This window comes from Sebastes umbrosus, chromosome 15, assembly GCF_015220745.1.
Source record: "Sebastes umbrosus isolate fSebUmb1 chromosome 15, fSebUmb1.pri, whole genome shotgun sequence".
Classification (NCBI taxonomy): Eukaryota; Metazoa; Chordata; class Actinopteri; order Perciformes; family Sebastidae; genus Sebastes; species Sebastes umbrosus.
This window is the reverse complement of record NC_051283.1, coordinates 10,642,835-10,655,383: the sequence shown is the minus strand read 5'-3', so window position 1 is coordinate 10,655,383 and position 12,549 is coordinate 10,642,835. Positions and strand designations below refer to the sequence as shown.

The 12,549-nt window shown below is 36.6% G+C and overlaps 1 protein-coding gene and 1 long non-coding RNA gene across 2 annotated transcripts; both read left to right on the top strand.

Annotated features, from left to right (window-relative positions):
- Nucleotides 1–1,829: 1,829 nt before the first annotated feature.
- Nucleotides 1,830–7,008, top strand: LOC119503470 (macrophage mannose receptor 1-like). The gene is made up of 6 exons (XM_037795279.1): nt 1,830–1,924; nt 3,327–3,364; nt 3,612–3,977; nt 4,854–5,281; nt 5,738–5,843; nt 5,983–7,008. The coding sequence occupies exons 2-6, from the start codon at nt 3,328–3,330 to the stop codon at nt 5,994–5,996; spliced, it is 951 nt and encodes a 316-aa protein (XP_037651207.1). The 5' UTR covers nt 1,830–1,924; nt 3,327; the 3' UTR covers nt 5,997–7,008.
- Nucleotides 7,009–10,328: 3,320 nt separating this feature from the next.
- LOC119502676 lies at nt 10,329–12,280 on the top strand. Its single transcript, XR_005210127.1, has 3 exons — nt 10,329–10,374; nt 11,636–11,673; nt 11,921–12,280. It is a non-coding gene; the product is annotated as an uncharacterized LOC119502676 (long non-coding RNA).
- The last annotated feature ends 269 nt before the right edge of the window (nt 12,281–12,549 follow it).

The window sequence follows — 12,549 nt, the reverse complement described above, 5'->3', positions numbered from 1 at the left end:
CTTTAGTTTGCTTACATTAATAATGTGAATGACCTGCTGGAGCAGAAGGTCGCACGCTTCATTTCACCACCTGATAGTGCAGGAAAATTACACTTCAAGCTCTGTTCATGCCACCAATGAGATAAAGAGGTTGGTTTTTCATAATTACTTTAGGATTTCCTAAACCACTAATAGTAACCAAATATGTGTCCCAGTTAAAGGAAAAAGGCAGATTTGAATCCAAATGGATCCTCTTTAGTTAAGATTTGTGTTTCCTGTAATAGACATACAAATATGTCAAGCTGACACTGTGTAAGACGTTAAAAATACTGTTGCTGTGATGAAATAACACATAAGACTCTATAGTGTTAAAGACTATATATTCGTTTGTGGTGGCATGTAACTAAGGATAATTACTCAAGCATTGTGCTTGTTTGTACAACCTGAGTATTTAAATCTTATACAACGACTTCAATAGATTTCAGGATGATTTTTCCACCGCAATTATCTGACAACTATAGTCTTTATTTACTTTGCAGATTCAGCTTTTACATACAAAACTACAAAACATTTAATAGAACATGATGCATGACCGCACATAAAGTATTTAATAGCAGCTTCATTTCCACCAGCTACAGGATGAAAACACTGCTCACACAATGAGCCATCAGTAATAAAACATACTGATATATATATATATTATATACATTCTGCTGCATGATGACTAATTTTACTTTTGATATTTTATTTTTTCTTGACTTTTTGTACATGCTACTCTTAAAAGTTACACACTTTTACTGAAATACAGTTTTGAATGCAGGGCTTTCTCTCATTTGTAATATAATTTTGACATTGTAGTATTACTACTTAATATCTGGATACTGATGTTCATAATGAAGGTTTTTATCAAACATTGATGTGAAGAATGAACTCCCCAATCAACAAATAGCTCTGTAATGAATTGTATGGGTATCCAGCCCAGTCTCACCAAATGGCGTATCAACGAAACACCAATCTGAAAGTCATTTTGTGTGCTCTCACAACGCCGTTCTTGCTTTCAGCGTGTCATTTCACACCATGTAGTCTGTACTGACAGCAATGTAAATTATTTAAAATCTGTGTGAATATGCTACGCTCAGAGCTTGTGACGTAGAATAACGAGCAAAGCTCAGAGCAAGTGAAAAAGAGCAAATGACAAAGAATAAAAAGTGAGAAAGACTGCTTATGGTGTGCGGGTCACAGGCCTGGAGAGCGCTGTTCGTGTCTCAAAGTGTTGTTGACTTATTTTTAAGTAGTGTTAGTGACGTTTGTGACGTGTTTTCCGTACTCATGTTACGTTGTTTACGTACATATTTTAATTAGTTTATGTGCTTATTTTAAGCCCAACCATGATGTTTTTCCTAAATCTAACTAAGTGGATTTGTTGCCTAAACCTAACTGCGACCGTTTCACAGTAACAACGTGGCGTGAAATGACACACAAAAAGCCTAAAATGTGTTATAGGGCTGCATTCTGTGTGGAAAAAGTCAATTATCATGACTGGTGGCATTCCCATGAGATCAGGTTTGGGTATCTATCCGTCTACCTCTCCACCAGTGCATGCTGGGATAGGATCCAGGTACTGGATAGATGGACATTTAATCTGATTGTAATCAACTTTTTCATCTGGGTTAACTATTCTTTATACTAATACCTGTTGCTTTCATGCTTTTGGGTTGTAATGTTCTTAATGACCAAGTTAAAGGTCACACGCTCAATTTCACCACCTTGATTTGTATGTTTCTACATCCTGTATTCTAAAGTCAGGAGCAAATTAATGACATTGGGTTTGCATAATTACCTCAGAGAAGGAGGGGAGAAACTGAATAAAAGTCAATGAATACGTACTATAGGTTTGAGATGAGTCGGAACAAACTGCGGGAAACAAGTGCAGGAACTTTTTGAGGTAGGCCGAATGATCTTGTACCTTCTATTGTGTTTTCTTACCATGGGCAGTGTTGGGAGTAAGTACTCAGATACATTTTTTTGTCTGTCACTGTCACTCCGAAGGAAATTCACAAACTTATAGCTGGTTAAATGGTGGAGGAGATGCTACCAATATCAACAGTCTTCCGTAAGAACATTAATAAAATCCCTATGAAACAAGCTTACAAGACCACAAACTTATTTAAGTGATATAAACTACATACAAAGCATTACAAATGGAAAAGATAGACACAGAAGATGCAATAAAAACAATAGCAACATGAGCAAAATATACAAAAACGTAAAGAGTTCTAGGTAGATAACCGTAATTAGTATTTTAGGCTGACTATGTGGGGTTGAAGACTGATGTGAAAAGCTGTGTTTTGAGTTTACTTTTGAATAATTCGACTGAGATAGCCTCTCAAATTTAGGTAGGAAGATGATTCCAAAGAAAAAAAAGAAGCCAATGTGATTTTTCCATTGGATTTTGGATTATTGCAGAAAATAAGCTCTCTGGCAAACAAACGTTTATGATACTTTCACGTTTTGTTCAGCAAGATAATCACAAATAAACACCACTTTTATGATTTTTGAAGTGTGAATGTAATCACCAGAAGTAAAAAGTTAACGTTAGTCTATAAACGAACCACACCACAGTCGCATGAGCGTGAGTATACACAATGAGGCTGTAAAGGCGAACGAGTCGGTGTGATGAGGTTTAATAGCCTCATTTAGCCACTTGTTAGCAACCGCATTTTTTAAGACGCATAAAGGCTTCAAATTCACCAGTGTGATATTTATTGACGTATTTTATGTCATAGAACAAAACGTTAAAATCTCTTAAGCTCGTGTTCACCACAAAACTTATTTCAGGCATCTAACTAAAAACCTATTGACTAAATGCTAGAATGCTAACTTTAGGACTCATTCCTGTAGTACTCTATATAACCAACATGAGCAAGGAATTGCAAAGGGGTTTTCATTTTTGGTAACATAACATTCAGTAGGTAACACTATAGCATAAGAAGTTACTTTTAAAAGTAGCGTTACCCAACACTGACCTTGAGTTATAGCACTGAAACAGTTTGATAGGTTTCCCTCACTATAGAAAACAAGAATTAGACCCGTCAGTCATATGTATGGGAGATTTAGTTGTAAAGTTCGATGTTATAGAAATTCACTTTGTATGCCAACTTAAGCTATCATGCCTAAAAACTTGTATTCCCTAAATATGGCTCAACACTAATCCCATGTCCATATTAAACTATTCCCATCCCTGAGATTTTCAGGTATTTTTACTTTTAGGCTAAACCAATTTTCTGTTACTGGTCCTGTAAAAATGTTGTAAAAAATGAGCATGTTCTGCTTGTTTCTATTTCCAGGATGAAGAGGACACTGCTGTTTGCGCTCACTCTCTCAGGTCAGAGAAATGATTGTGTGTGATTTAGTGGGTGGATGCAGTAACATGAACAACACAGTATAATGCAATCCAATGTAACATGACCTAAAACTATTGCATCAACATTTTTACAGAATTGAATTCTCTCCCTGACGGTCTCCATAAAAAGAGATCATTATATATTTAACAATGGTTGTATTTGTTGCATAGTTATAGTATTACAGTAGAATAAATGAGTGTAAATGATGAACAATCCTTTATCCATCAGCTGCTCTGTCTACAAACGTCATCAGAGAGTACCACTATGTAGAGAGCTTAAAGACCTGGGATGAAGCTCAGAGTTACTGCAGAGAGAAGTTCACTGACCTTGCCACTGTAGAAAATGAAGACGACAACAACAGGCTGCTGCATGTGTTGGAGGGCCATGGAGAACCAGCATGGTTAGGGCTTTATGATCATCTGAAAGGATGGAAGTGGGCGCTTGGAGATGCAGACTTCAACAATGAGTTCAGCAACTGGAATACAAATGAGCCTGACCGTAGGAGCGTCGAGGAGAGCTGCGTTGTGATGGCAATATCTGGGGATTGGTTCGACAATGTATGCTTTAGACAACGTCATGCAGTCTGCTATTATGGTAAAAAAGATTTTTACTGAATTCAGTATCTTTATTAAATGTTCGCGACAAAGAAAGGTTATATTAAAAGCTTCCATTTAGTAGGATATTGGTTTAATCCCCTGAGACCCGTCAACTTTACTGTCTTTCAGAGGCTGTAGCAGGTTCAGTTTTAGAGCTAGAGTGAAGGTCCAGATACCATATGAAACTAGATAATGGGTTCTATGGGTACCCATGAGTCTCTCCTTTACAGACATGCCCACTTTATGATAATCACATGCAGTTTTTTGAATGCAGTATAAATGTGTTATTTTCACCTATGGCATATTTGAATATTTCTGCATACTGGGGTCCCTAAACAGTCTTAGAATTACATAAACTGGGTATCACTGTAAAGCTGAGACTCTTGTGGATCCAAAGAGCCCAACTGTATTCATGTGCGATGATGTTAGTCCCCATAGTAGCCATTTCATTGTAGTGAGACCATTTTTTGAAACTTGAGCTCACTGTATAAAATGACCTGTGGTGACCTCCAAGATAATCACAGCCTCATGAAACTTTACAGCCACAAACTAAAGACCTAGAGCATTCAGAGGATGGATGGCTTTCCTAGGTAGATTGACAATAAGGGGGTTTCTGAGCAGTTTCCACATTATTCGCTATCCAATCACAGAAAAATGCAATTCTTGCAGAAATCTCAAAATGTCAAAAGTTTTTGATACCAAATCACAGCATGGCTTTTTACATGTTCTTTATTGTAATTACAATGGATCCAGTACCGTTCCCTGACTCTTCTGTAAATGTACCTTTCTTCACCTTAGTAACCAGTAACATTCTCGGGCAACATGCCAATCCACAGCCCAACGTATTGTCCTTATTTTCTCTGTTTTCTTTCAGAACGAGGTCCCGCCAAGTACATTTTAGTGCAAACTCGGATGACTTGGCATGAGGCTAGGACATACTGTAGGTCCAAATACACAGACCTCGTCAGTGTGAGGAACAGCTCTGAGAATAATAACATCTCCTCGCTGCTGTCAGAGTGGACCTGGATCGGTCTCCACAGAAAGATCTGGGCTTACTGGTCTGACCAGACCCCCAAGAACTTCAGTAACTGGAAAGAGGGTCAGCCCATGAAAACTCAGGAGACTTTAAAATTATGTGCTGCGGTCAACACAACCACAGGACGTTGGTCGGCTGTCGGCAGTGACATGAAGCACCATTTTATCTGTCAATATCAACCTCTTCAGCGCCAAACGTTCAAGTTAAAGTTCCAGTCTGAGGCCGACCTGAATGATCCTGCTGTTCAGCAGCAGATTTTAGAGCAGGTACAGTGAGTTTAAACGTAACGCTATTCCTGGTAACAAGTTGGTTGGGAGTGTCATCTTCCCCAGCGATGCTAACGTTAGCTAAACCCTCATATAGGAGCATGTAAGACTGGCTCCCACAGTGGATATGAAAGTACTGAATGGGGCTTTTTCTAATGTATAGTAATCTGTAACCCCAAAAATAAACACCATGCTAACATTTGCAGCTTCCGTCAGAGTAAATAAACATATCGATTCCTTACAAGTCTGCTCTTTTGTTTCTGGTTTTGCTGTTTTTCAAAGGTTTAAAATTTCCACAAAAGAACAAAAAACACATTAAAATCAGAGGAAAGGAAGAAACCTCTGGGTTACGTCTTCATTTTCATCATTACATTCTCTGCCAATGGAGGAAGAGCAAAGAGAGATGTGTGTTAAAGGTTGTCATGATGTGATATTAAGTTTTTTATTTCTCTTCAGCTGCATGCTAAACTGGAGAAACATGGATTACCAGACTTTAAACTCCGCTGGATCCAGACAGATGGGCAGACTTTTCACAAGGAACAAGAGAGGAAGAAAGAGGAAGGTATTCCCTTTTGTATTTTTCTAATTAGGGGAGGTATTTTTGTATGGGTTTGTTACTTAAATGACAATAATTGTTTTCCCACAATGTCAAACTATTCCTTTAAACTACATGTATGACTTACGTTTTCTGCCTTTTTTAGGGTCGTGTGGCTGAGTGGTCATTTTGCAAAGGACACCGTGGTCTTCAACTGCTACTGTAATGCAATGTTACAGCTTCTATTTCAGTTTGAGTTTCACTACATATTTTCTACACCATCAGTGGTAATGTGTGGTAATGTATTTGGTTGCATGCTGTGTAGCTACAGTACATCATATATCATCTGTCTGTGTTCTTGCATCACTTGCAATCTATTGCAAAAATAACTTTTTTTTATACTGAAAATGTTTGTTTCATAGGAAGTTAGTTGGGTACATCAAAAGATCATCAGCAAAGAAATTTAGTTGTAGTTTATATCACTATTTTTTCTTACAACTTATTGTCACTTTATCTTATCCTTGACTTATTAATGTTATTATATCTTATTATTGTCATATTATCTTATCTTTTATTGCTACCTGTTTCTGTCATCCTATACATTTCATTGTAGCCTTGACCCTGCGTTAACCTACATATTACAAATAAAACTGAACTGATGTTTACCTACTGACACTTCCAGAGTGTTGAAAGTGTGCAGCTCTGTCTCGTACCCCTCTTTAATGTAAATTCACCAGACAGTAAATAGCTGTCATTTAAATAATGTTGTTTTTTTAAACAAAATCTATGATCACAACCGGACGATTAAATTTTTCTAAGACTTTAACAGAAAAGGTAACTTGAAACAATAAAATATTTTTTTCAACATCAACAGCCATCACTGATACATTTATATTGTGCTTTTTTGCATGTTGTATTATGCCCTACATGTTCTTCTTTAATGAATCCTGTTTGACTCATATGTATCAAATCTGGTGAAACCTTTGCTAATCTATTACTTATAAGTTATGTTCAGTTAATATTTTACAATTTCACAATTAATTAAACTTCTAGGTCTTAAGTCTGAGGGAGATACTCCATGTTTATGTGGTTTTACTGTAATATAACAGAAATTAAAGTATGGTACATATATCTTGGAAGGATTGAGTTGTTTGTCATGTATCTTGTCATTTGTCCAAAATGTTGAATAAAATTCCACATATAATCCGTTCATGCCTGGAGCTTTCTTGGGTGCAAATATTTTAATTGTTTGTAATATCTCAACCTCAGATATTTTTGATATAATATTAGTGTTGTTAATTAGTTTATAATTACTGATGAACCAATTTGAAACCTTTTCTTTCAAAATTATAGTTGGCTTGTATTTGTTTTGTACACATTTATTTGCCATTAAATAAAATGCTTTATTTTTAATTATTAAACCTCTTTTTTAACTCGGTCATTAAGAACATTACGAACAAAAGGCAGATGTCCATCTATCCAGTACCTGGATCCTATCCCAGCATGCACTGGTGGAGAGGTAGACAGATAGATACTCCAACCTGATCTCATGGGAAGGCCACGTGTCATGATAATTGACCTTTCCACACAGAAGGCACCACTGCTTGCACGGCGCAGCAAACTTTGCACCCAAAGTTAATCCTGGTCGCACTGTGATGTGCGCTGAAACCCAGTGCAGGGCACAGCGCAAACTTTCTATGTGAAAGCCCCATAACGCTTTTTAAGCTTTTCGCATGCCATTTCACACTACGTCATTACTGTGAAATGATCGCAGTGTGGGTTTAGGCAAGAAAACCACTTACTTACGTTAAGGAAAAACATCATGTGTGTAAAATAAGTAGGTAAACAACGTAACAATTACAGAAAATACGTCACAAACGTCACTTCAAAATAAGTCAACTTCAAAATAAGTCAACAAGGGACACTGGTCTCCTGGGTGACAGGCCTGTGACCCGCCCACCATATGTGCGGCTGTGGCTCAGAGGTAGAGCAGGTCGTCCACCAATCAGAAGGTCGGCAGTTCGAGCAATACACTGAACCCTCAATTGCTCCTGAAGGCTGTGCCATTGGTGTTTGAGTCATCGGTGTATTTAGATTAGATCCTGATGGGCAGGTTGGCACCTTGCATGGCAGCCTCTGTCATCAGTGTGTGAATGTGTGTGTGAATGGGTGAATGCTGTAGCGTAAAGTGCTTTGAGTGGTCGGAAGACTAGAAAAGCACTATATAAATGCAAGTCCATTTACCATTTACCATAAGCAGTCTTTCTCACTTTTTTCATACTTTGTCGCTTGCTCTTTCTCACTAGCTCTGAGCGTAGCATATTCACACAGATGCGTTTACACTTCAGACAATACAGACTACATGGTGTACAAATGACACACTGAAAGCAAGAACGGCGTTGTGATAGCACAAAAAATGACTTACAAATTGGTGTGTCGTTCATACGCCATTTGTTGAGACTGTGCATTTATACGCATACAATTCATTACAGAGCTATTTGATGATTGGGGAGTTCAAACATTCACATCGATGTTTGATAGAAACCTTCATTATGAACATAATATCCAGATGATGAGTAGTAATACTACAATGTTAAAATTACATTACAAATGAAAGAAAACCCTGGTACTGTATTTCAGTATAAGTGTGTAACTATTAAGAGTAGCATGTACAAAAAGTAAAGAAAAAGTTAAATATCAAAAGTAGAATTAGTCATCATGCAACAGAATGGCCACTCAGTGGTATATCAGTATGTGTTATTACTGATGGCTCATTGTATAAGCAGTATTTTCATCTTGTACCTGGTGGAAGTGAAGCTACTATTAAATACTTTATGTGCGGTCATGCATCATATTCTATAAGTGGTTTAGTATGTATAAAAGCTGAATCTGCAATGTAAATAGTGACTATTGTTATATAATTGCAGTGGAAAAATGCTTCTGAAATGTGTTGAAGTAGTTGCATAATATTGAAATACTCAAATAAACAATAAAGTACAATGCTTGAGTTGTTATCCTTAGTTACGTGCCATCATTAATGAACATACAGTCTCAAACACTATATATATATATATATATATATATATATATATATATATACGTATATACAGTATATATATATATATATATATAACACTATGAGTCTTATGTGTTATTTCATCACAGCAACAGTATTTTGAATGTCTTACACAGTATTTCTTTATTGTAGAAATCATTAATTACAATGTGTGAGATTATGGCAAAACACAGAACATTAGGCATCATGATGATATACAGGCACCAAAACAGGCATGACTCATTTCTTACTAGGCTGATACAGTCATCATTGTTTAAGGACATATGGTATTTATAGGAAACTCTGAAAACATAATAATAATGAAATAAATAGAGAGACAGGAAACAAAAAGACAATAATATAAATAATATACATCATGGGCTGGACATTTGTATGTCTATGACAGGAAACACACATCTTAATTAAAGAGGATCCATTTGGACTCAACAGCTGCCATTTCTCTTTAGCTGGGACACATATTTGGTTGCTATTAGTGGTTTAGGAAATCCTAAAGTAATTATTTAAAACCAACCTCTTTATCTCATTGGTGGCATGAACAGAGCTTGAAGTGTAATTTTCCTGCACCATCAGGTGGTGAAATGAAGCGTGCGACCTTCTGCTCCAGCAGGTCATTCACATTTTTAATGTAAGCAAACTAAAGATGATAAATAGTTTACAACCACTACAAGCACTGTACCAGTACCAGTCATTGTAATCCTCTATATGTAGCAAAGAAAACATTTCATTATACTAATCTGCTCTACTTTATATGTTACTGTCTATTCATCATTCAGACTGGACATATCTGTACTTGAGTTTGGGTAGATGTTGTATTTCAGTGAACATAATTCTTGGGTGATCTCCACCATTCATCCAGTAAAATAAAGCTGACAGTTTCCAGTTATGAATGGTCTCAATCTCAAGGCTGAGGGTCAATAAACAGATGGACAGAGCCGTCTCTAAGGAGAAGTGGGTATCTGACTCAGGGTGTCATTTTAAACTAACTAACGTGGAGCTCTCCTTAGTGGTCACTTTGTGGCTCTGCCCTATTCTCACTGTCACAACAGTTTAGTTATAAACCTTAAAAATAAAGTTATTTCTGTAGTATTGAGCAGAATTATTTACCTAGCAGGCAGACATTAGATTAAAAGAATGATAATTTCCCTCTAAGCAGAGACAAAGAACAAATCCGATTCACCACTCATATATTACAGCTTTAGAAATGTTTCATAAATAATCTTTACAAGAGTTGGAAGGTATATTGTCCAAATTCAAATAAGATTATGAATTTTTATCTTTAAAGGTCAAATGCTCAATTTCACTAGCTTGATTTGCATGTTTCTACATCCTGTATTCTAAAGTCAGGAGCAAATGAATGACATTGGGTTTGCATAATTACCTCAGAGAAGGAGGGAAGAAACTGAATAAAAGTCAATGAATACGTACTAAAGGTTTGAGATGAGTCGGAACAAACTGCGGAAACAAGAGCTAGAACTTTCTGAGGTAGGTCTAATGATCTTCTATTATGTTTTCTATCTATGAGCAGTGTTGGGGGAAAGTATTCAGATTATTTTTTTTGTCTGTCACTGTCACTCCGAGAGAAATTATCAAGCTTATAGCTGGTTAAATGGTGGAGGAGATGCTACAAATATCAACTATAGTCTCCATCTTTTCATAATATTATTAATAAAATTGGGTATAAAATAGTGCTGTATCAATAAAAAGCACATATCTACAGATTGGAACCATTTGCACAAATAAACAAGCATATTGTGTCCATTACTACCAACCCATGATAGCATTGGGCCAATAGAAACTCTGATATGATTGTGATACATTACGTCAATCTGTCATGAATCAATCACTTCACTCATTTTAATGCAAATATTTCAATCAAATTTTTGGAAGTAATGTGCTTAATTACTATGATGCAACACTGTTATGATAACTTCTGCTATCAGAGTTTTCTGCCAATGATTTGAATAAGGAGCACTACGTTACTGAAAGTCAGCACTAAACTGGTAGTTTTAAATGTCTGGATTTATTAAGACATTGGTATTAACAGGATTCTAATTGAAATGTGTTTCTGTTTATCACTATGAAACAGGTCTGAAGTATTTATGTTAAAAAGTTTTACTATACAAATAGTTCCAATGGCTGAGAGTATAAATGGTAGTAAGCATATACTTAAGTATGATTGACGATTCTGATTATTTGTTATGATTATGACGGAGTCCTTGGAAAAAACGTCTACCCTGTAAGGAGTCTCTGGCCCCAAAAACTTTGAGAACCTCTGATATAACCAACATGCGCATGGAATTGCAAAGGGGTTTTCATTTTTGGTAACATAACATACTTCTCTCAGTAGTTTTTCAAGTTACTTTTTAATGGCAGTAACGTTCTAATGTAACCAGCTACTTTTATAAGTAGCGTTACCCACCACTGACCTTGAGTTATAGCACTGAAACAGTTTGATTTGCCTCACTACTTAGAAAACAAGAATTAGACCTGTCAGTCATATGTAGGGGAGATTTAGTTGTAAAGTTCGATGTTATAAAAATTCACCTTGTATGCCAATAACTTAAGCTATCATGCCTAAAAACTTGTATTCCCCAAATATGGCTCAACACTAATCCCATGTCCATATTAAATTATCACATCCCTGACATTTTTCAGGTATTTTTACTTTTAGGCAAAACCAATTTTCTGTTACTAGTCCTGTAAAAATGTTGTAAAAACATGTTCTGCATGTTTCTATTTCCAGGATGAAGAAGACACTGCTGTTTGCGCTCACTCTCTCAGGTCAGAGATATGATTGTGTGTGATGGAGTGAATGGATGCAGTAACATGAACAACACAGTATAATGCAATCCAATGTAACATGACCTAAAACTATTGCATCAACATTTTTACAGAATTGAATTCTCTCCCTGACGGTCTCCATAAAAAGAGATCATTATATATTTAACAATGGTTGTATTTGTTGCATGGTTATAGTATTACAGTAGAATAAATGAGTGTAAATGATGAACAATCCTTTATCCATCAGCTGCTCTGTCTACAAACGTCATCAGAGAGTACCACTATGTAGAGAGTTTAAAGACCTGGGATGAAGCTCAGAGTTACTGCAGAGAGAAGTTCACTGACCTTGCCACTGTAGAAAATGAAGACGACAACAACAGGCTGCTGCGTGTGTTGGAGGGCCATGGAGAACCAGCATGGTTAGGGCTTTATGATCATCTGAAAGGATGGAAGTGGGCGCTTGGAGATGCAGACTTCAACAATGAGTTCAGCAACTGGAATACAAGTGAGCCTGACCTTAGGAACGTCGAGGAGAGCTGCGTTGTGATGGCAATATCTGGGGATTGGTTCGACAATGTATGCTTTAGACGACGTCATGCAGTCTGCTATTATGGTAAAAAAGATTTTTACTGAATTCAGTATCTTTATTAAAGGTTCGACACAAAGAAAAGTTATATTAAAAGCTTCCATTTAGTAGGATATTGGTTTAATCCCCTGAGACCCGTCAACTTTACTGTCTTTCAGAGGCTGTAGCAGGTTCAGTTTTAGAGCTAGAGTGAAGGTCCAGATACCATATGAAACTAGATAATGGGTTCTATGGGTACCCATGAGTCTCTCCTTTACAGACATGCCCACTTTATGATAATCACATGCAGT

Excerpts from the sequence above, each read along its gene's own strand:
- LOC119503470 (XM_037795279.1), top strand. The coding sequence starts at position 3,328 with ATGAAGAGGACACTGCTGTTTGCGCTCACTCTCTCAG. Across the intron at positions 3,978-4,853 it reads TCATGCAGTCTGCTATTATG|AACGAGGTCCCGCCAAGTAC; the intron begins GTAAAAAAGATT and ends GTTTTCTTTCAG. Across the intron at positions 5,282-5,737 it reads AGCAGCAGATTTTAGAGCAG|CTGCATGCTAAACTGGAGAA; the intron begins GTACAGTGAGTT and ends ATTTCTCTTCAG.